At 42.3% G+C, this 24,904-nt stretch overlaps 1 protein-coding gene across 1 annotated transcript in view; it reads right to left on the bottom strand.

The window, feature by feature from the left end:
- Positions 1 to 24,904, bottom strand: part of CELSR2 (cadherin EGF LAG seven-pass G-type receptor 2) — a 120,309-nt gene that overhangs the window by 43,316 nt on the left and 52,089 nt on the right. Inside the window, exons 4-8 of the mRNA XM_078391952.1 lie at positions 13,409 to 13,524; positions 13,006 to 13,094; positions 5,246 to 5,403; positions 4,296 to 4,459; positions 3,986 to 4,111 (exon numbers count right to left, since the gene is read on the bottom strand). Coding sequence (XP_078248078.1) covers positions 3,986 to 4,111; positions 4,296 to 4,459; positions 5,246 to 5,403; positions 13,006 to 13,094; positions 13,409 to 13,524 — 653 coding nt within the window. The remainder of the gene's footprint in view (positions 1 to 3,985; positions 4,112 to 4,295; positions 4,460 to 5,245; positions 5,404 to 13,005; positions 13,095 to 13,408; positions 13,525 to 24,904) is intronic.

Genomic DNA, 24,904 nt, shown 5'->3' with positions numbered 1-24,904 from the left:
CTTTCTAAAGCTTTCACAAAGAACAGCTGATGCCAGCTAGTACCCCCCCCCCCCGCAGAAAAAACAACTTGTTACAGAAGAAAGAACAAGGGAAGGTCAAAGAAAGGAAAGGAAAGGAATAGAATTGTTTTTACTTGCAAAGTTCCAAACGAAGCTGCTGCTACAGCGGCAGGTGAAAAAAGAACTGAGGCACTAGTGCTGGGGGGGGGAGGCACAGAGTTATTTAGCTGGTGTAGGGGAGGTCCCAGCACTAAGTGCTTAAAGCTGTGAAAGTTTCCAAAACTGCTCTGCTCGAGCGCAAATTAACCCATTAGTGTGAATTCACAGAGGCCACAAAGGAGAACTTTAGCTGGACAGCGGGAAATGCAAGAACAGACATACTGGCTTTTGGGTTAATATTGTCATGGTCAGATCACCACCTAATAAACTATAACCTCACAGTGCTTCCCTCCCCCACCCGTCCCCGCAGGGAGCTGGGGACTATTTTAATGGCCTGCCCTGGCAGGTTACTGGACCCCATGGTATTCCAGGACTCTATGAAAGGGATACCAATTGATTCGGCTGGTGGTCCTGTCGAGGCTCTGGTTGATGGCTGGTTCACCACCACCACCAGGGCTGTTGACATGATTGCTCCTGAACATCCTCTCTGTTGCAGAGCTTGACCAGTGCCCTGGTTTAACCAGCAGCTGAGAGCTCTGAAGTAGAACAGGAGAAGACTGGAGAGCACTTGGAGGCGGAACCCGATGGAAAATAACCTAAAAGCTGTTAGGATTGTGTCCAACCTTTACCTTTCTCAGATAAAGGCTGCAAAGAAAGCTTACTTCGCTTTCTGGATAAGCAAAGCTTCCAACCAGCAGGCAGAAATATTCCACATAGTGCATGATCTATCCAGAATTGGTCACAGTGACTGCCCCCCCCAGTATCTCACTTGACCAATCTGCAGCATTTTTGAAAGCTAAAGTGGAGGCTATCTGCCAGCACCTAACCTCCTATTTGAACTTGGAGCTGAGACATCCAGCGCACCGTCTTGTCTGAAGAGAATTACTCACTTTCAGCCAGTGACGTCACTTGAGGTTGACAAGGTACGCTGCCGTGCCACCACCTCCCCCCTTGACCCTTGTCCAGCCTGGCAAATCAAAGTGGCCAGGCCTGTGACAACTGAATGGGCCACTGCAATAATTAATGGGTCTCTCCAGGAGCGCAGGGTTCCCCTTGCCCTCAAGGAGACACTCATTAGGCCCATAGGAAGAAATTGAGCTTGGCAGTGGACAACATTGGCAATTATAGGCCCGTCGTCAATGCTTCCTTCCAAAGCAAAGCTGTAGAGAGGATGGCGGCTGATCAGTTTCAGGCTCTCTTGGACAAAACCAATGCCTTGCATCTGTTCCAGTCAGGCTTCAGGCCGCGTCACGGTATGGAAACGGCATTGGTCACCCTGCTTGATGACCTACTGAGGGAGGCCGATAGGAGCAAAATGTCCTCCTTGGTTCTCATTGATATCTCAGCCACCTTTGATACTGTCAACCATGGTATCCTCCTGGGGAGGCTTTCCGAGTTGGGGATCAATAGACTGGCTCTTGCCTGGCTCCAGTCCTTCTTGGAGGACCGTTCCCAGAGAGTCCAGCTTGGAGAGAGTGTATTGACCCCATGGCTCCTCCATTGCGGGTGCCGCAGGGCTCTATCATCTCTCCAATGCTGTTTAATATCTATATGAGGCTGCTGAGAGGGGTCATCCGGGGGCGCGGTGCTTTGTGTCATCAGTATGCTGACGACACGCAGCTGTACATCTCCTTTTTTCCAAAGCAGTGGATGGCGTTGCATCCCTTGAGTGCTGCCTGGGGCTGTACTGCAATGGATGTAAGAGAATGGACTTAGGTTGAACCCAGACAAGACGGAGGACTTGAGGGTGGGTGCCCCTCCTATCAGTGGTTTGGGAAGCTCCCTCTCTTTTGGGGGGGCTCTCACCACAAAGAGTGTGGTTCGCAGCTTGGGGGTCCATCCTGACCCAGCGCTTACCATGGTGTCCCAGGTAACATCTGTGGTCTGTACCACCCATCTACATCTTTGGCAGATTGCCCAGCTGCACTCCTATCTTGATTTTGGGGCACTCACCACTCTGGTCCATGTGCTCATAGTCTCAAGATTAGACTACTGTAATGCACTCTATGTGAGCTGCCCTTGAGATTGATGTGGAAACTACAAATGGTCCAGAACATGGCCGCCAGACTATTAACTGAGGTGAAAAAATATCATCACATTTCTCTCACTCTGGTGCCCTTACACTGGTTGTCCATTTGTTTCCACATTGACTTCAATATATTAATGCTTACATATACTGTAAAACCCTAAACTGTTTAGGACGTTGATAACAGGCAGAGCACCTGCTCCCACCTAGCTCTACTCATGTCACTCCATCTAACGAGGCTGGGTGGCTGAGGGGCTTCACCCCGAGAGAGGCCTGGAAGGAGAGAACTAGAAACCAGGCCTTCTCGGCAGTGACCACTCACCTCTGGAACATCTTGCCTCCTGATATTTGCCTGGCACCCTCACTAGGAGTTTTTAAGAACAAGCTGAAGACTTGGTTCTTCAGGCAGACCTTCCCCCATCCATCACCTAGTTCCCTGTGTTTTTCCATCTTGGATTTTGCTTAGTTTTCTTTCTTTCTCTCTCTCTTTCTTTCTTTCTTTCTTTCTTTTTCTTTTTTGGATATTGTCTGTTTTAATTCTTGTTTTATATTGCTCAGACTGTAAGCCACCCATAGTAGATTGAATCTAGATCGGTGGGTTAAAAGTCAAATAAATAAATAAATAAATAAGTAAGTAAGTAAGTAAGTAAGTAAGTAAGTAAGTAAGTAAGTAAGTAAGTAAGTAAGTAAGTAAGTAAGTAAGTAAGTAAGTAAGTAAGTAAATAAATAAATAAATAAATAAATAAATAAATAAATAAATAAATAAATAAATGGCCAAAAAGGGTAAGAAGGAAAGGAGACAAAGGACCGGGCAGTAAGTAAGTAAGTAAGTAAGTAAGTAAGTAAGTAAGTAAGTAAGTAAGTAAGTAAGTAAGTAAGTAAGTAAGTAAGTAAGTAAGTAAGTAAGTAAGTAAATAAGTAAATAAGTAAGTAAGTAAGTAAGTAAGTAAGTAAGTAAGTAAGTAAGTAAGTAAGTGAATAAATGAATGAATGAATGAATGAATGAATGAATGAATGAATGAATGAATGAATAAATAAATAAATAAATAAATAAATAAATAAATAAATAAATAAATAAATAAATAAATGAATGAATGAATGAATGAATAAATAAATAAATAAATAAATAAATGGCCAAAAAGGGTAAGAAGGAAAGGAGACAAAGGGCCGGGCAGTCAGAACCATCATCTTATCCCACTGCCAGATACTCTAAGATTGTGAGACATACCTCCTTCAAAAGGCTGCAGGTTCTGTGCATACTTGTACTAGATAACTGAACAAGTCACAGTACACTGGCATTTGAAGGGACTGTATCTCACACAGCTGTGTAAACAATATGTCCTATTTACCTACATTCCCAGGCCTTAGCAAGAATGTGTAACCTGTCTCTCACTTTCATACACAGAACTGTAACTATGATCAGCATATCTAATTGGCCACTGATTTTTCCTTTGCATTTTTTAGTAATGAGGCACCTTGAAGTTGGTAAGATAAGAGTCTTTCCCCCACATATAGCATGCAGCACTAACAGCAAATATTTCTCAAAGTTCATATTTCCAAATCAGGATGTGACCCTCTAGGTACTTCAAGTCTGTACAAATCTAGGTACATATCTGCTGTTTACATTCCACATTTTATGTGTTTCTTCTAGTGTTACTCTCAGAAGAAAGAGTAAGATTAACCCCCAGCCCAACAATGCTTCTAGTCTCCCAGGGTGACCAGAGTCCAAACAGTGTCAGCAGACCTTCCATGGCCTCAAAGCATCCCTCTGCTCTTTTTTTTAGAACCTCCACTTTTTACCTTGCTTGCAGTCCTTGCCTCCAAAGCCCAGGGGGCATTCACAGCTGAAGGTGTTCCACTGGTTGACACATGTGCCACCGTTGTGACACGTGTTGCTGTCACAAACATTCTTTTTGGCTGAGCAGCCTAGAAGAAGAATATGAGACTGCACTGAAGAGGACAATGGCAGAAGAGCATTTCCCTTTTAATTCAAATAGACTGTGGCTGCTGCATTTTTCTCCCCAGCTTTCTACCTGCAGCAATCCCGCCACACAGTAAACCTCTAATTCTTTTCCCCAGCCTTTCTCCCTATCCCTTAAATTCCTCATACCTGGCACAGTCCCATTGTTGGCAATAAAGTCAGCCATGTCCACTTCTCGATTATCAATCAGGAAGTCCCTCATGCAGCCTACAAAGTGTCGGTTCCGTACTGGGAAGCTTTCAGGCAGGTCAGGAACACCACCTAACAACAGTGGACCTGTGAGATCTAGGGACCTTGGAAAACAAAATGGAAGTTGCTTAGTAGAAGACAGTGCTCAAGGAAAGGAATGGCTAATTGAGAAAAAGTTGATGAAATTGTGGCTGGTACAATTGTGCTGTTTCAGGCTGACTGAATAACAGCAACAGAGTTATATATACTTTGAGACGGGGAGGACATGGAAGAGCCAAACAATAGGGAACAAAGCATGGAGATTTTATGAAATCTGATTTTGGAAATAGGCTAATTAGTACTTGAATGGCCGACCATGAGAGAATACTAGAGCAGGACTAGAAAAGAATCCAGTCTAAAACTCTGGAGAGCCATAGGGAATCAGAGTTGATAATACTGTGCTCAATGGATGGTCTGATGCAGTAAATGTGTATTCTTATGTTCTAATAAAAGACATAATAGTTGTACAGCAAAAACTGGTGTTTCCCAAAATATAGCATTTACATGACCCTGAAGATCAGAGTTAAAATCCCACCTCAGCCATGGCCTTAGAAGGTGTGGACGGGGAGCAATAGCTTGTTATCTAAGTAACAAAGAACATAATGGTTGTTGTGGGTTTTTCGGGCTCTTTGGCCGTGTTCTGAAGAACATAATGTCTGCTCACCATGCAGGATTCTCTACAACTGGGCCTCAGAAGCCCATACCAACACTCTCACTGTGGCCCATGAACTTTAGAGGCATTCCCTCCACTGATTAATAACCACTGTGTAGCCAGTTTGGCTTTAATTATGCCTCTTGTTTACTTATTTCTATACAGTTGACAAGTATAAACAGTGCACATATATTCTCACTTCTTGGTGCCTGACTGTGTCCCTTGAGCTGAGCAAGAGTAGTTTCCTAGGATAGAACCAAACTTCAATGCCACTGAAGTGTCGCAGTCGTCAACTGTCACCACAGCTACTTTCTGGTCAGAGGGCCCTTGTGGAACACCAGACATCCCCATGATGGGCTACAAAGAAAAAAAGGAGAATTCTTGTTCAGGGATAGAAAGAATACTCACTAAATCCCCCCCACTTCTCAACAATTTAGCCTGTTTCAACAGACATGATTCTTAGTGAAGAAATCTTTAGGACTCTGAAACTCCTCCTTAACTGACAGAAAGGGGGAAAGGCAGTTTCCCCCACCTCAATGTCTCTCTCATTTGTGCAAAATGTCTTGATGTCCTGTCGCCTTTATGAAAAAATGTACAAACGCAGCAAGAATAGAAGGACTGGCTGATAGTTAAAAGAGACACAAATAATTCATCCAGAGCCTTAGATTCTTAAATAAACCAGGAGCCATCCTTGTTTTGGCCAATTTATGCAATTCATCGATTGCACAAATTATGCAACTCTGTGAAAAGCTTTGTGCAAAATTTCATTTTTGCTAATGTGAGAACTCGACTGAAAGCAGGAGGAAGTTCCTTATCATCCTTCTAGAGAGAAGAATAATGTAATTCCTCATGCAAAGACAAATAAATATTTACACCCTTGAAAGTTAAAAGAAATCTCAAAGGCAACTAATTTATGGCTGAAGCAGCACAAACAATTCAACGGTGAACAGCAGCATCCTCCCCATAAGTGGTGAAAACTGAAATGCTTTTGCCCAGCTTCCCTTGAGCTAGGATACCTCTTGCTGAGGAAAACTGGCTTTTAGCATGCACTATTAATCAGCGTCCTATGCATATGGCAAGATCCAGAAGAAGAGTGTGCAAATACCATTCCAGTTTTCTGAGAAAAGAACACATTGCACACCAGCTGGGCACTCTGGAACAGGGGTGAAGTGTGAGAGCCAAACACTTCCAGAGCACTCCACACAGCTAAAATGCTGAGTGCTCAACAAGCAGAACGGTACAGGGAGAGCATTTTCCCTTTGGTGTTTCACCATATGTTTGTGTGTGAAGTGGTGATTCTGATAATGCATTAGAAATTGTAAGGACAAAGTAAGCAGCTGGAATTTGTTCTGGATTAATGAATGTACAATATAAGCGTGTGTGATGTTCATGCATGCACTCCAAAGAAGAACTGAGGTATCTCATCTCTACATTCCAGCGACTAATGCCCAGCTGTCTCCACTTATCTCATAGCAAAGGAAAGGTTTAGAAGGCTCCCTTTTAAAAAGAGAAACCTGAAATTCTTATGATGTCACCCTCTGGTGCATGTGCACACGCACACCCACCCCACCCTTGTAAGACAAGCCATGACACAAGGCCTTGTAAGAAGGCATAACACAAGAGAGAGGTAACATTTTGCAAAATAGTAGACTTGTGATGAGCCTTTTATCTTAGGCAGAGTTTGCTTCAGTGTATTTTCATTTTACCATCTTGCTTCTTTATGTATTGTTCTCTTCTAAGCAGTACACCTTGTGAGGTTTGCACCTTTTTAAAAATATCAGTGATAGATATACACAAGGCTTCTGGGAAACACAATGCCCTTTTTTAGTAGATCCAGAGATCCACTAATTCAAGCTAGATGGACAGCTGCGGCAGGAGGAGTAGCATCGGTTACCTGCTGCACCCCATGACTCTGTATACACTAATAAAAATGTACGTATGTATAGTTGGTAGGGATCTTGGATTGTTTATACCAGAGCTGGACTAAATATAGCTCTGTAAAAGTTGTTGGACAACAACTTCCAGGGGCTGTACCAGCACAACCAACGATGTGGAATGCTGGGATTACAATCCACAAGGCTGACAAAATCTCCCATTCCCCTCCCAAACTGCATAGCTGCTAGAAATGTTGTTACATTGTGATACACACACCTATCATGAGTAAAACAATAACAGCCCCTGCACCCTTCCAAAAGATGTATTTGTCTTGTTCTCCTGGTTTGGTTACTTCATTCAGCTCCAACAATGCTAGCCTGCTTCTTTAGTAAGACCTAGCTGAGAGGGATCATCCTAGAGAGATGACCAAAAAGAGAGAGAGAGAGAGAGAGAGAGAGAGAGAGAGAGAGAGATGACCAAAACATCAGCCTCCAATTGGAGTGGAATGGAGTGGAGAGGCACAGAACAGAATGAGACTGGAAAACCAGGGATTCTTGGAGAAGCAGTAGAGCCTGTGTTAGGACAGCTTAGCTATCCTATCGTTCTGATGCCTGAAGGTACTGCCTCAGCTTGGCTAAGACTGGAATAAGGCCTGGCAGTCCAATAACATCAGGAGTACCGCAATTTATACAAAACTTTCAAAATGGCCATATATTTGTACAAAGAACAAGATAACCAGTTAAAATTCATATTTTACACATGAAGAACAATGACCCACAAGCTTCCTTGTAAGTGAAAAAACAAAGACAGATCAGATATACTGTATACTGTGTACAGTTTTTACCTTATCATGTAGTTTAACCAATGGTTTATATCTAAATGTCTGTTTAGGCAGAAGTAGCAATTTCGGTGCCGTTATTAAGCCAAACCAAAAGGCATAAAATGTATGCTGGCTTTCAATATTTCCATCAGGCAAGAGATGCAAAAAGCATCAGCACCAGATAAGCCAAATGGGAGAATGTGCAGACAGCTCCTCTCTGTTACTTCTCAGAACATACAGATAACACAACTTCTAAGAGCAAAACTACACTTCCTCTAATTGTTCCTTTCTTATCTGGTTTTTGGTAACATTTTGGCTGATGAAGAGGTCTGGAGATCTTGAAAGGCTGCACACATTTTCCTGCCTTTTTGCTTGGGATAGAAAAGATATCTTGGAATAAATGAGCAAATGCATGGGGTGCCACATTAGGGGGATTATTAGGATGGTTGTCAGTTTTCTGTAAGGGTAGTGTGGCACTTTGGCTTAAAAGAGACCTGCTTTGAGGTGCTGTTCTGGACTGCCTCTCATCCTCCTTTGTGTTTTGCCACTGGGCCAATTCGTCCCTCCCTCATTGCTTGCAAGGGGGAAATGCAGGTCACTGGTGCCTTTTTGTGCAGAACTGGACTATAGAATTTGGAGAGCAATTCAAAGGCCATGGCAAGGAAACAGGACAGATCCAGACAAAGGGAGAGAAATGCAGTTGGTGGAGAAGGAGGGGGAGGGTGTGGTCATGGCAACAGGTCATGAAACAGCACCAAAGGACTGGCAGGCAGCCCAAAACGTCTCTCAGCCTTTAAGCAACTCCTTCCTGCATAACATATAAAAAGGGGGGATTGGGGGAGAGAGAATAACCCAGCTTAATTTTTGGAACACAACTCCCCCTCCCCACACACACACAGACACATACACATCAGGGCCATTTACAGAAACTCCACAGAGCCAGAGCACTTTTTATATTAAAAACCTCTATTTGGTAGCAAATTAGAACATAGACAGTGCCATTTATGCATGGTGTGCATGAATATGAACTGTGGATTTCAGATACAAAATCCACTGGAGGATGTCTGGAAAAGAAGAGACATATGTCCCACTTAGATATAAAACAAAATAAAACACTACCAAGTAATGTTTAACTGTACCATAACAACATGATGTATCTGTATTCATATAAATATTTTATGCTCAGAAACAAGTTTCTAAGTATAAAAAAAGTACTCATGATTCTCCTTGGAGGCAATTCTTGCTGCAGGTAACTAGACAAAAAGCTCTTTACATTCCTGGGGTAAGGTTACATTAAAATTACCCTGAAATCTAAAGGCTCATAATCCTGAGAGACAAATTTATCCCTTCTTGTGACACAACCAGTTTTTTTAATACAATGGCTATGTCCTCAGGTAACCCACCACCAATGAAGGCACAAAGACACACTTTCTCTTCTTTCTTCTAAACCAGTCTCCCCAAGTCTGATATCCTCCAGATGGACTGTTGGACAAGAATAGTAATCACCTCATGCTCCATTGGCCTGGGTGGTTGAAGATTAGGGGAGTTGTAGACAGTGCCACATCTAGATGGTATCAGGCTAGCCTAAACTATGCAGTCCACATTTATATTCATTATGTTATTTATTAATATTAATTCATTACATATCTACTTTTTGTTTCTTCCAGTGAGCCCAGAATTGTGTACATGACACTCTTCATTTCACTGTGTGCTCACAAACTCCTGTAGGGTAAGTCAAGCTGACAGACTGTGGCTGACCAAAGGTCACTGAAGGTCATAAAAGTTAGCTTTATGAATGAGTCAGAATTTGAACTCAAGTCCCCTGAGTACTACTAGTTCCGTAATCAAATCACTTCAGCTCATGGATTGAAATGAGGAAGATTCTTCAGTAAGACTTGCTTGAACTATACATTTGCTACTTCTCAACTCATGCATATTCTGACTTTTAGACTCAAGATGAAAGGCACCACTTTCTACCTTAGTTGGCCTCATTCCCCAGTTTGATTGTTTCCACTGGATGAGAGAAAAGGAGGAATAAAATTACGTGTGGCCTTATTCCCTTTTGCCTCCCCGTAAAGATGCACACAACTGAACTCCTTTGGCTGTACAACAACATTATATGTGCCAGTATGCCCAGAGATGGTGTGTCACATTGCCTAAGAGCAAGAGCATGTGCTGCGGATACATCCAGAAAAGCCCAAACAGCCGGCTTATACACAGAGATAGACAGGTAGAACTGGGCTACCTGTAGCCAAACAATGCAACTACCAACTTTTTATGGATGAGGGGCAGGTAGGGGAAGCAGCATACTCCTTGTCATTATGAGAAAACAGCCCACTGAAGGAAGGAAGGAAGGAAGGAAGGAAGGAAGCTAGCTAAGTTCTAGTGCATCAGAGCTTCTGCAGTTAGGATGAGGCAAGGCACCAGGGGGATCCTGCAGGCCCTCACATGTGTGGACATATGCTGACTTTTAATATGCGCTGCTTACTTCCATGCTACGAACAGAGTGTCCTCATCTGACAGAGGGGGAACTGAAGCCCTGTTATCTACAATAAACACAAAGGGTCATAAGCTTAGCACACTTTTAGTTCTCCTTCAAGATACCTGAAACAAAGCCCTTTTGTCAGCATTTTTTCAACCTGAGTGAGTTAACTGCGGCAAAGCAGAAGGAGCCCCAGATCACCAGACTGTTTGAATAAAAACCAGTGTGATTTCTCTCTCTACTCAACGTACACCACAGAGAGCACAGTTCTCACAAGTATACAATCTCCTCATTTCTTCTATTTCATTTTCAAGACATTTGTTCTAGATTGACTCTTTATTTATTTAAAATATATTTAACCTTTCTCCTTAAAAGGACCCAAGGTGGTTTATGTCATTAAAAAACAATATTAAAAGCTATTAGAAGACCAGTTGCCTCAAGAGGCCCACTGTCTTAATTACCAAGGCAACTGCTGTTCTAGTGCTGTTAGACATGAAAAGGAAGGCCACAGGACTATATCCACAAATGATCCTGAGTAATGACTTTAAGTGGGTGTGTTGTGAAGTAATAAAACGCTGTGGAATGGTGGCAACACACCCACCCAGCCCAGGTTTTCAGCTAACTTTGTTTTGACAGGCTACACTAGTTACTAACTTTCCACTAGCAAGCTAGCCACTGGCAAGTGACGCAGATGGTGTCCATCTCATTTTTAGCCTCTCATACAATGTGTGTCTTTGTAGGGCACTTGCCTCTTTACAACAGAACTGAGAGTTCTCTGGGCAGAAACCAGAGATGGTATATGGCACTGGCTGCAGGTATTGGGAAGCTGGCACCATTCCACACCAGCAAGCAGGTGGGAACTGTCTGTTGGCACAGAGGCTGTGTACTTGGGTGAAGTTCCCGGAGGCAGTCCAGCTCATTGGGAGAGACGCCTGTGTTCACAAACATTCCCAGGAGTGGGAAAGCCAACACCCCATCCCAGCCAAAGTGCTATCAAGTGGGAGCACGTAGCCAAACTCGCCTGGACTCCAGCGAGAAGCTCCAGCATGACTGCTTTGCACCACAGGCATGCAGAGCCATGTCTTGCTAGCCCTCATAAATTCAGTCAGATTGGTGGGGAGTGAGTCATGAATAAGTGTTAAGCATTAGGAGTACTAGCCACTAATGGTCAAACCATACATTTGAAACAGTACTTCATTAGATAAGGGATTCCTTATGTGTCAGAAGAAATCTGATAGTTATATCACAAACTTTTCACATCTCCTGCAGTTTGCTAATTATTTAGCTTTGCTTTGTATCTGATCACCAGGAGGTAAACATGGGTTTTGTTTACAAATGAGATTGCTCAGACACAAAGGTCTCCCAGAATCATATCTCTGGAATACTAACATGGTTTCGGCTTTTAATGATACACTGTATGTAACACATAGGGTGAAATCCAGTAACAATCTGCAATCAGAGTAGGCCTATAGAATCAGTGGAACTTATGAAGGAGTTAACTCACCAAATCCCTGCCAATTTAATAGGCCTACTCTAATGGTGACTTACTATTGGATTTCAGGTATAGTTTGAAATGGATTATCTTTTCTATTCTAGACTTCCTGCCCAGTTTTAGGTGGTAATTATTGTCTGTACTGTACTGACACATTACTCTAACCACTGAGAAAGTACCCTAAACTTTATATTCTGGCTGGTCAGCAAGAGTCCTCACGGAATGTTTGAAAGACCACTGCCTTGTCTGAGCACCACAAGGACATGGAAGTCATTGGAGAATCCATTCCATTGGCTTCTTGCCCAACCTAAAACATAGCAGTCCTGAGTTTGAACGTCAGTCTTCTCTATGACACTTCCTTACATCAAGTAGATCTGTCTGTAGTCAGGGCTCTTTATTCAGCTATTTGATGCTGGGTCCAGATCATCACGTACGGGCAACATCTCTCTATGCTAAGCTTCTTCTAGCTGCTTGCTGCTCTGATTCAGCATGATGCCTTTTGCAGAAGAGAATGGGAAGCCTACTGAGCCTACAAAATGAACAGGAACCCCCCAGGAGAGCAGGAGTTTCACAGACACAAATACACAGCAAGTGGGCACTGCAGGGGAGGGGCTCCTCTGAGCTCCCCCTGCTGTGGAGATTTAGACCTTTTAAATCCTGCCTCTCACCGCCTGGCAAGCTTCAGTCACCACCTCCCCGACCACCACATCCATATCAGTGAGGGGGGCCCTGCCCCTCCCCCCCGATACCTCCTCTCACCCCCTGTGGCATGCCATTCCCCTGGGCAGCCCCTTTCAGGCCTGCGCTTATTAACCGAAGCAGGCAGCTGCTTGTGACAATTGCACCAGCTGCTCACCTCCCTCTTGCCCTCTGTCAGCAGCCTCCTCATTAAAGAGTGGCTTCTTGGGACTTTGTCATGCTGGGACTGCAAGGCCCACAAATCCGTGTGCTTGGGACACTATGAATGCTAATGGCTCGAAATCTTCAGGCGCCAAGAGGAACTGGGCATTTGGAGACAGCATGATTGCCATGATCAAAAGCTCCTGCCAGCCCTTGAATATTTCATGGCTGCAAAGCTACCCTCACCCATTAAAGCAGGCAGCGTCTCCAAACCATTAACTACAGCGATCACTATCTAGGACGCAGCATTTCTGGGATACCAATGAGAAAAGTTGTCATAAGATGAGCAGTCTTTTTTTTTTTCCAAAGATCCAAGGCAGGCAACTGCTGATGTACACAGGGCAATGCTATCAATGCCTCTGTATTTTTTTTAGCAGAAGAAAATCTTACCTTGTTGTAGTAGTGCAGGTGGACAGTGTGCCACTGTCCATCACTCACACCCCCTGGGATGAATGGGGCTACTGTGCTTGTGGACTCTCCTAAGGAAGAGATGAGACACAGCTCAGAGGAGAAACCTGTGGAGTAGCCATCCTACCACCCTTTCCCACAAGGGCTTTGAAGAGGGAACGGAGAAGCTAATGAAGGTAGTATTAAAACAAGTACAGCACGGAACTGAGGTGTGGAACGAAAAGGCCTGGGGTGAAGGAGAGAAGGTGAGGGGTAAGAGGGAAAGGAAAAGAAATGTGGCTGACAAGGAACTGTTGATACTGCCAGCCAATAAACTAAGACTGTCATATGAAGAAAGGATGCAGGGGGCTGCCACATAAACAGGCTGGACATCAGTCAATCATACCTGCAGAGAAAGTAAGCTGAACCTGCTCCTGCACAATCTCCAGGGCTATGAAATCATGTCGTTCATTGAAGCGCCCATTGTAGAGAAGCAGCCCATCCCGTTCCTTAGTGGCAAACCTGCTCAACACAAGAGAAGGATAAAGAGAAGCATCACACAAAAAACCCTTCATCCCAAGATATGCATAGCAGAATGACAAAAGGATAGGGTTAAGGTGGACAAAGGCATCTGAAAAAAATAAAGTTCCTTCTTCCCAAATACAAACATTGCAACTGTAGCTAATTTTCTTGTGTAGATGTGTGTGTGCATGCATACATCTGCAGTATAGGAAGTGGGGAAAACCCCTTTTGATTTTTTCAGTCTCATATAGAACTATTTATAAGATAAACTGAACAGTATCCTTGGCAACCATACATCAAGAAACCATTTTTCTCTACAAACTTCCACACATGCGGATGTTCCCAGGCTCTGGAATTTCCTTCAAAGAGAGACCAGAGCACCCCTTTTTCTATTTTTCCACTGATAAGACAAAGATGGTTCCATTCAGACAGGCTTTCACAATTAGCTACTTGTTAATACAAAGGCTTTTAACAGATCTGTGCATGATACTTTGAAGAGAGATTGGAATGTTTTAAATTTGCTTTTAATTAAAAATATTTTAATATATTAGTTATTTCAACATGATAACCATTTACCATTCGTTTTTATTTATCCCTGTTTCTTTAATCCATATTAATATGCATCTAAATATGGTTGTGAGCTGCCTTGGGTGAGCAAAACAACCAAATAAATAAAATAAAATCAATCAGTCAATCGACCAATCAATCAATCAATCAATCAATCAACATAGAGGCAGGTTACAGGCCATTGTGCATTTTTGCTTTGTTTATTACATCAAGGTCCTTCAGTATGCAGGAGGCAGCATACATGGCCCTCTTTCTCTTCACTTCATTTTTAACAGCAGTCCAGTAAGGCAGGTCAGGTTGAGAAAGAGCGCAAAGTCACTCAGTGTTTTGGCTCAGCAGAGACATGTACTGTATGTGGATTTCCAAAGTCCCAGTTCAACACTCTGAGACCATGTATCTACACTATAGAGAAAACTGTGACAAACAACATGTGGTATTCACACCATTTCCTACATGGAATTTTTGTGGAGGAAATCTGTCCTGCATGAAGTCACTCCAGTGCTATGCCATTTGTTGCTAGGTTGCTGTGATTCTCCCAAGCAAGCAGGCCTAGCCTAACAAAGACATTCCTTTATGATTAGGTGTGCCCTTCCCTCACACAAAGAAGCACCCAAGTAGGCTAACTCAGCTGTGATTCATCCTGGCACCCTTCCCCCAGTTCAACCCCTCCATTCATTAATTTTGGCTGCATGTGGCTCTGTGTGTAAACAGAAATAGGAACAAGAGCACCGGTAAGTGCAAAGACTGATCATACAAAAGCAGCCCTACCACTGTCAGTGGTAAGCTCCAGCAGGCTCTACTAATCAATCAGCAAGAATGGAGTGTGCACATTCCAAATGGCTAGTGCAGGTGAATGAAAAATGACTATACAGAATGACAAAGACCTCATCAAGACCTCCAAAATATAAGCGCAAGATTACAGACTTGCATATCGTAGCTGGGATTAAGAGGAGGACTACTAAACTAGAGCCAAGCTAGAAGTGTCAAAACAAAGTACTGTATACAAACATGAACTCGACAGATCCATAGACTTTAAAAAGAAGGAAAGAAGCATAAAAAAGTTCCAGTCAAAAGAAGCACACATGCAGTTGTCTTTGTGCCAACAAAATTGTGACAGCACAGTGGAACTGGTGCTGGGGTTGTTGGAAGTAGGAGGAGGATGTAGCTAGAGGTTGGCCTTTGGCTGGGCAATGTGTCCCCAACTCCCAGTCCCAGGAACTGGTCCACTCCCAATGTAGACCAAAACAGTGGGGATATATCTGGAGGCAGGATCTAGGGCTAGCACCACACGCAGTTATCAGAATCTAACTGAAGGATAACAGACTGATGTATTAATTCTCCGTAGTCAGAACATTAGGGCACTTTTCCTTAAGCTTTCTAACAATCCTCTTGTGAAGTAAAGACAGTCTGGTTGCTGTATTCTTGCTATGAAGCTTCATACCACCAGACTAGGAATGGAGAGAGGTGGAAAGGAAACATAGGGATTCAGCAGCGCTGATAAACAAGCATTCCGATTCACAGGTTGCCAATCATCCTATCCTGTCCGTGGAAAAAATATTTAATGGAATGATATCACTTTCCATTTTGGAACAATGAGATATTTCATCCTGTCCAAAAACTATATTTGAACTGAATCAAACTGAACTGAACTGACTGCCGAAACTTCGGTTACAAGTGACAGGAAGTGAATAGTTGCATGTTTTGCCCACTACTGCCCAGTACCATTCCACCAAAACAGATTTCCTCATTGTCACCTATGCTAGTCTTTCCTGGACTGTACCATTTCAGGAAGAAAATGAAAGAGACACATACAGAATGTGTCTACTGGTTAAAAATAAATAAATACTCCCTCCCATCTCTTGAAATAATGGATTCCCTTATGAAAGAATGAAACTTTTATGTTTTGTTTTGTTATAAAAGTGTACGCATATCCTCCAAAGCAGTAGTATGGTTAATTGTTGGAACAATACCCTTAAATCAGTTCTGAGTCACATGCAAGAGATTAGAGTTGGGGACGAATATAAAAACGGATTGCTTTTTCCAATGAATATAGCTGATTCGTTAAATATTCATCGATCCATATTTGTGGGTTTCAGAGACCCCACGAATAAGAAAGGGACAAATATTTACCCATTTTTATTTGCCCTTCAGTCACCCTTTTACACACCATGGCTGTGAAGGCCTGATGGACACCTGGCAGCAGCTATTAAGGTAAGGGGATGTCGGTAGGAGTGGGGTGGGGGCTAAGGTAGGGAAAAGAAGGGTGTGTGGAGGTAGGCTGTTGGGGTGGCTGGCTGTGTGTGGGGAGTGGCTTCCTATCAGTTTCTGATCAGTTGATTGGTGCCAGTAGGCAGAATGGGCTTCTGTGACATGTGGTAAACTCTCCTGGGAGCACCCAATTTGTGGGTGAATAACTCGGATGTCTGATATCCAATCTTCACCAAAGTTGGCAGGTTGGGGAAAGACATAGGAATCTCCGTTGTGATTCTGGAGTATTTACGTACCGGGGGGAGCTTTCCTGGGGGGTCCTCTTTGTGACTATATAACTCAGGGGTCCATGATCCAATGTTCACCAAAATTTGAGGAGTTGTAGAAAAGTGTCTGAGGAACCTTCCCTGCACATCTGGGGTCTCTAAGTCATCTGGGGCCAGTCCTTTAGCCATTTAAAGTGCAGATGAACCAATAGATCAATTTGATGATTCTTTGAAGAATATTCGTATATTTGTATTCATTGATACGTTAACCTTGATGAATAACGGATCAAAATGAATCACCATTTTTTATTTGTCCCCCTCTCTAGAAGAGATACATCTTCCTAACCATTTCAACTGAACTAATGGCTGATTTACTGGGGCATCCAGTTCCGCAGGTGGATTGACAAGCTATTCAAGATGCTCCTTATCAGGACTGCAAAGTGTGCTCTGAGACCCCATCTGAGCAAAAGAGCAGGCTTTTCCCTCCCTGGTGATTCTACTCTATATTGCTCTCCTGGGATGACTCATTATAGACTGTCAGCACTTGGCAAGCCAGCTCTCCCTCCCTCCATCCCCACTCCACCCACCCCCACCAAATCAGTATGTGACAAGTATACAGAGCAAATTGGGAGCTCCAAGCAACCCCCTTGGCTGGGACAAAGAGACCTTGGCTGGCTGGTTCCTTTGTGCTGCATGGACAATAAGTTTGGAAGCAGGAAGATCATGTGATGGGCAAGGGCAGAAAATGGGGGAAGGGCTCTAAAATCTCATCACAGTGACCATGCTGAGTGGTGGATGTTGGGAGCTATATTGCAAAAAGGAACTTTCTCAAGCTCTGCAAAATATCCTATGCATACAGGAAAGGGAAAAGGGAAAATAATAAGAACTGGCACCCGAATATTAGCATTGGAGTATATTCTCTGTTAGAGAAAACTTTCTGGCTTAAAATGGTTAATACAATAAGGTAACTATGCAGAGGAAGACTGTCACCAGTGTCCCCACCTAGCATTAGATGTCTAGAAAGGTTAAAGGGGCCAAGGCCAGGAAGGTGAGCAATAGATATGCCCCAAAGGCAACTCTGCACAAGCTCACTTTTATCACGCAGTTACAAGTGCAGAAAAAGGCTGGGATAAAACAAAAGCAGGGTAGCCATGTTGGCCCACACCAAAATCCAAAATCCATACTGGGATTATACTTTTATTAGGCCTAAGAACAAGGTACACAGACAAACACCAGCAAGATAATTCATACTACGGTACTGTCAATTACTATGTATGGATGTTAAATCTACATGAAGAAGAAAGCTGACAGGAAAAAAAAAGATATTCATCCAAAATATGGCGTTGAAGAAGAGCTTTACACATACCATGGACTGAAGGAGCCTATGGCTTCCAGATCAAATCAAGTCTGAGCTGTCATTGGGGGCTAGAATAACTAAGGAGAGAAAATTGTATTTTGGATATATCTTGAGAAGACAAGACTCTCTGGAAAAGACTAATGTTAGGAAAAACTGAAGACAGTAGAAAGCAAGACCTAGTATGGGATGGGTTAATTCAATAAAGGAGGCCACAGCCCTTAGTGTGCAAGAGTGGCTATTAGTGGTAGAAACCTCTAGAGGTAATTAATTCATAAGGTAACTATAAGATGGAAATCACCTCATATAACTACAGTAGAAAATAAATCCCTCTCTCTTTCTCAAATACACATGTCCTTAGCCAACTTTTGAGGCTCATTGCACTGTTTGTGAAACAGACTCTCCCTATTCTTCCACTTTCCTTCCTATGTATGGGTGCTTCTGTCCTCCACTCTTTCATCAAGACTACACCCTAGCTCTTTTGATATGCCTGCACATGTTAATTTATACCCTCTTCACTACCATCAATTCCAGCATATAAAGTAATTGTATTCTCAGTTTTTCTTCTTTCTATGGGAGAAAGAATGCCTGGCTATCTCCCAGGTTCACCTTTTGACAAAGATACTATCATTTCTGTGATGCAGAACTGTTTAGAATGATCGTACAGTACTCAAAAAGATTTATATTTACGTGGACCACCTGAAGACCTCTGTACAATTCAAAGCACACAAATAGCTCAGGCATACATATCTATGTATAGAAATAATCTTCAGCACTGGCACAGTCAAAAGCAGGTTGGTAGAATGAAAGTCAAAGGCCACAGGCATATGGTTATATGAGTAAATTCTTGTACAAACTGGGATGGGGGGAGGGCAGAGGATGAACAATGTACTGGGATATGCATTCTAAGATGGTGGTGTCTGTTAACACATCCCATACTATGAACAGGATGTATATTCTGACATGCTGATGGATGTATACATTTAGGGCATGCTGCCAACTGTAGCTCTATACCTGAACTGGACCAAAGGATACATGGGGGAACCTTAAAGAAGCAACTACTTTCCCATTTTTACTTGAATAACTTTTCTCTGATGAGAATGAAGCTGAAGGCAAGACAAACTTTTTTTTTTTATTAATAACTCTCAGTTCTAGGAATCTGGTAAATGTCTTCAGGATTACCTTGGCGATATTTTAGTACAGCAGTCAGACACAGCAGTAGAATGAACTTCACCCTACAATGAACTAGTAAAATTTTCTTATTCCTCCTCATAGACTTTGGATGTGTACTCTGTCTTGAAGTTAGTTTCCCTCAAACAATTGTTGAAGTTCAGATTCAGCGGTGTTATTTTCTTGCCACTCTTCCTTCCTACTTTCCTTCCCCAGCCCGCCCAAGAGAGGACATACAAGCCATGGCTGCCTCCTAGAAACTCCCGAGGTAAAGGAATTTTCAAGGAGACAGGAGACAGATTCAGTAGAAAAACAGCCTATATGTAGGTGGAGAAAAGATCTTCTGATATAGCTCTTTGGAATTCTTTTGCGTTTTGTTGGTTCTGCCACCTAATTGAAATAACTAATAAAATTAAGGTGGTCTACACTGAAGAGCTGAATTAAGAAAAAAGGAATTAATGGCTGCTTGAAGAAGAAGAGTATAATTTTCCCAATGCAGGGCAGTAACTACAGTGGAACTACTGGGGATTGCCCTAAGAAACCAAAATCTAGAGGTGAAACTACCGGTGAAGGTAAGGAAAATAAATGGCAACACCTCCTGCCCTAATCACTCTCCCCCCCTTTTTTTGGAAGCATAACATTCTCCTTTTTGGGGGAGACATCATATTCAGCATCTCCTTCCTCATGGGGGACTCACTCCCATGCCTCACACTGAAATTGGTGGGAGATGGGGCTGTTTGCCCTAGTACCAACATGGCTAGCTATAGCTCTGCCTCAATGTGTAGGATATGTATAGCAATCCAACAGGGTGCTTCAAAATGCTTTTCTATCTTTACTCATGGTTTGTGAAAAATATTTATTATTTGTTTTCATAGGCTAAAATCCTGTTACTTAGCATAGCAAGTTGCACTAGAATAGGTACATTGAATTAGTGATCATTTGGTGAGTTAATTCCTCCTTAAGATCCATTGATTAAAATGGGCCACCTCTAGTTGCAACTTACTACACTAAAGTAAGTTGCAGCTCAAGTAGGCTCATTTGAATCAATGGAACTTATAGAGGAGTTCATTGACCAAATAGCCACTGATTCAATGGACCTGCTTGAGTGCAGCTTACTACTCTGAGTAAAATATTTGGCCATAATTTTAAGTAAGGTAAGAATTACCTTACCTCCAAAGATGCTGGCCACAGAGACTGGCAAAACGTTAGGAAGAAAAACCTTCAGAACACAGCCAAAAAGTCCAAAAAACCCACAAGAACCAAGGTAAGAAATTCTTTAAAGAGAACATTTTAACATTTGCTTTAGTTTGGGGGGGGGGAGAGTTTTGTAGCAATCAGGGCGTCTCAGCTACTAAGTAACACATTCATTCATTTATTCATTCATCTACTCACTCACTCACTCATTCATGCATTCATTCATTCTTTACACAACACTGCAGAATAAACAAGAGGAAGATCCGGCCACACCGCTAGGCAATGTAAGGGTATTGCCTCAGAAGGCAGGTACAAGAGGACAATAGCCTCTGGCTATTTCTTTCACACACCTGTGCATGGCACACCAGCTGTGTTGGGCACCCCAAACTAGTTGCTGCCTCATGTCTAGCAACAGGTGTTATCCTATCGCAAGCCAAGAAGTCGTTTCCAACTGCCACCCCAGCTAGCATTGTATGTGGAACGGAAAGAGGGTTTCATTCTTTCCTTTGCTTCAGTCAGCAAAATATTTTTTGTGAGCCTTGAAGGAAGGGGACAAATTTGTTTCTGCGTTATTAGTTCTATCCGAGAGAATGACAATAGGAGTTCAAACATCTGGCCCAAAGACACAGGGGTATGTTGTTCTGAGGGAGAAAACCGAGACAGAAGGAAATGCTATGTTCTCAATTAAAAAAAGAAGTTATTCTCCATTGACATTTAACCACTGATACCTTTGCAAAAGGTATCACTGGAAAAGAAAATCTCATCAAGTATAAGCATCCATTAAAAGGGACAAAGACCAAGATCATCCATACTATTATATTACTGATCACTATGCATGGGCAGTGAAGAAGGTTGAGAGGGGGGAAATGATTTGTTTTAAATATGGTGCTACAGAAGAGATGTTCATATACCCTGAACCACCAGAAAGATGATGAAGTGGGTCCAAGAGCAAATCAAGCCTGAACTACCTCTGGAAACCCTAAGCATGGCTGTTAAAGACAAGACATCTTGAAGAGCACATTCATAGAGTCGCCATAAGTACATAGGAGGCTTGATGGCATGTAACAACAACCTTTGCACTAAGAGTTGTAGTAAATTATGATGTAGTAGCTGGAGTGATGGACTAGATCTAGGTCTGAATCCACAGAATCCACAGAAATTCACCGAGGAGGTGACACTGGTAAACGTTTTGTTATATGCCTTCAAGTTGGAACTGATTGACAGTGACCCTAATAGGGCTTTCAAATTATGCAAAATATTTAAAGAGCAGTTTTACCAGTTCAACCACTCCCATGAGTTTCCATGGCTAAGGGGAGATTCAAATCTAGCAGTCCTGAGATCATCGCTCAATCCATTTCATCATAACTGCTGGAAATCTCCAGCTTATCCCACTGGTAAAACCACTCCTTAAATATCTCATGTGCCTTGAAAACCCTTTAGAGCTGCCATAGGTTGGAAGTGACTTGAAAGCACATAATAGGGATGGGATTTTCAGAATTCATGGACTACATCCCACAGAAGTCTGCAGGAATTCCTCAGCCACACTTTTGAGGGCATTAATCAAGAAATTAAAGTCCTGAGAGATGTTTTACAGCTAATGAATTCAGACTCTAGAAGCTATTTTTTGTCCAGTGAAGAAGACAGAGGAAATAGGTAGCTAAACACTGTGAAAGCTATAAGGGACTATGGATCTGGCATGTGGTTTTCAGAGGCTTCCTGAGCAAAGCCTAATGGGCAGTGCTTATTGGCACACACACAAATTTCCTGCAACTCTCACTGAGCAAAGCCCTGCCCACTTATTTCCCCACTCTTCTCCACAGGATGAAAATGGCTGCTAAAGTCTGAATTTGGCAGTATGGATAAAAATCAATCATTTTTGACAATCAAGTTGATTTAAATCATGGTTTAAATTTTGTAATGATTTTTTAAATTTAAATTGTCAAAATATTCTGATTTTTAAATTTAAACCATGATTTAAATCGGTTCATTTTTATTTTGTTTGATTTAAATCAAAATCACTCTGAAATCAAGTAGCTGTAAGAAGTTGAAAACGCATGTTAGGCTCTGATTTCTTGATTAAGGTGCCAAGAAATTATGCCAGAGGAATTCCTGTAGACTTCAGGGGGCTGTAGTCCACTAATTTCAAAAATCCCATACACAGCATATAAACTACACCTTTGCAATACACACCCCATTTTTGTGGCACTGCAAATCCAATTTTTACTTCAAAGATGAAGGAACTACAGTTGTGTTCAAAATTATTCAACCCCCAATGCTGTAAAGGGGTTTAGGGACTATAGTGTACATTTGGAATTGTATTCAGAATGAAATCCTACAAGGACGTTTTAAAGAACCAAATGCAACTAAAATAACATCAATTGTTTATGTAATACAGTAGTAAATGTTTCTTTTGTGGTTTCTTCATTGCCACAATTATTCAACCCCTTAAAGACTACCACTCTGAAGAAGAGAGGTTCATTCAGGTGTTTTCGATCAGGTATTGAAAACACCTGTGGATGTCACCGAGCACCAATCAAGCATAATAAGCACCAATTAGGCAGCTTTAAAATGACTGTGATACTCAGCTCCTTCTAGACATTTACTGGTGTGGTTACAAACATGGTGAAGTCAAGAGAATGGTCCAGGAAGACAAGAGAAGAGGTGATTTGTCTTCACAGGAAGGGCAATGGCTATAAGAAGATTGCAAAGAAGTTAAACATACCAAGAGACACCATAGGAAGCATCATTCGCAAATTCAAGGCAAAGGGCACTGTTGAAATGCTACCTGGTCGTGGAAGAAAGAAGATGCTGACTTCGACTGCTGTGCGCTACCTAAAGCGTAGAGTGGTGAAAAGTCCCCGTGTGACTGCTGAGGAACTGAAAAAAGATTTGTCAGATGTGGGTATAGAAATTTCAGCTCAGACAATAAGGCGCACACTGCGTAATGAAGGTCTCCATGCCAGAACCCCCAGGCACACCCCCTTGCTGTCTCCCAAGAATAAGAAGAGTCGACTGCAGTATGCCAAAAGTCATGTGGGCAAACCACAAAAGTTGTGGGATAGTGTTCTGTGGACTGATGAAACAAAATTAGAACTGTTTGGGCCCATGGATCAACGCTATGTTTGGAGGAGGAAGAACAAGGCATATGACGAAAAGAACACCTTGCCTACTGTGAAGCATGGCGGAGGGTCAATAATGCTTTGGGGCTGTTTTGCTTCTGCAGGTACAGGGAAGCTTCAGCGTGTACAAGGTACCATGAATTCTCTTCAGTACCAGGAGATATTGGATGAAAATGTGATGCAGTCCGTCACACACCTGAGGCTTGGGACCTGTTGGACCTTTCAACAGGACAATGATCCCAAGCATACCTCCAAGTCCACTAGAGCATGGTTGCAGAGGAAAGGCTGGAACATTTTGGAGTGGCCATCGCAGTCACCAGACTTAAATCCGATTGAGAACCTCTGGTGGGACTTAAAGAAAGCAGTTACAGTGCGCAAGCCTAAGAATTTGACTGAACTGGAGGCTTTTGCCCATGAAGAATGGGCGAAGATACCCGTAGATCGCTGCAAGACACTTGTGTCAAGCTATGCTTCACGTTTAAAAGCTGTTATAACTGTAAAAGGATGTTGTACTAAGTACTAAGATTGAATGTCACTTGGGGGTTGAATAAAAACTAATAATGATGTGAGCACAGAAAAGACATTTGTGGTTATTTCATTATAAACTTAAGGTTATATTTCTCTGACCTACAAGTGCCTCTTTCATGTAAATGTAAGCAAGATGACTGAATGATCAAAATCAATGTCAAAATGGCCAAAACATTCAATTTCAGTGGGGGTTGAATAATTTTGAACACAACTGTAAGATGGAAAAGCTGAAAAATATTATTCCTTGAGATTGATCAATTTGCGATTGCAAACTGCCCAGCATGCTGTCACAGTTGGCAGCTAATCCCTACCAATTAATTTAGAGATTTTCCCTGACTTGTCACTTGAAACACAAATACTTCTAACTTTTCAGCTTCAGTCCAGAAACATTAAGCAAAGATTGTGGGGGGGGGGGGGGCATTTAATATTATTAATTTCCTATCAAAGCAGAATTGTTTCTATGTATACTCAAGTCTAATAAAGTACTGTACAAACTGGGAAATTCCAGCTGCAATGTTGTTTCTATCTCCCATGATCTCATTCAGCTAATCCAAGTTACTCCAATTTTCCCCAACCTGTAGTCCTTGAGATATGTTGGAATATCCTATTTGGGGATGATGAGGATTGTAGTCAAACATCCCAAGAGTATCACGGTGGAGGAAGCTGAGCTTTTCTCTCTAAGCTTACTATCTATAATACAGGAATATTAAGATTTGCTTATCTTATAGAGGTGTAAGAGGATTATGTTAAGAAAACATGAAGCATTTTGAACACTGAAAAGGGCAAATTACTATGACTGCCGAAACAGATTCTAAGTTTAAACTATAATAACTATATTTAATTTCTGAATGCATTCCCTGTTGCTTTGGCTTTATATCCGGACCTTTAATTTTAGGCTCTTTTTGTTGCAGCTGTTGTTTGTGACTTTTATTATGCATCAGCTATGTGTATGTCTATTTTCACCTTCCAAAACG

Source organism: Pogona vitticeps, chromosome 4 (assembly GCF_051106095.1).
Source record: "Pogona vitticeps strain Pit_001003342236 chromosome 4, PviZW2.1, whole genome shotgun sequence".
Lineage (NCBI taxonomy): Eukaryota > Metazoa > Chordata > Lepidosauria > Squamata > Agamidae > Pogona > Pogona vitticeps.
Note: the sequence above shows the minus strand (reverse complement) of the source record. Positions and strands in the feature narration are given on the sequence as shown.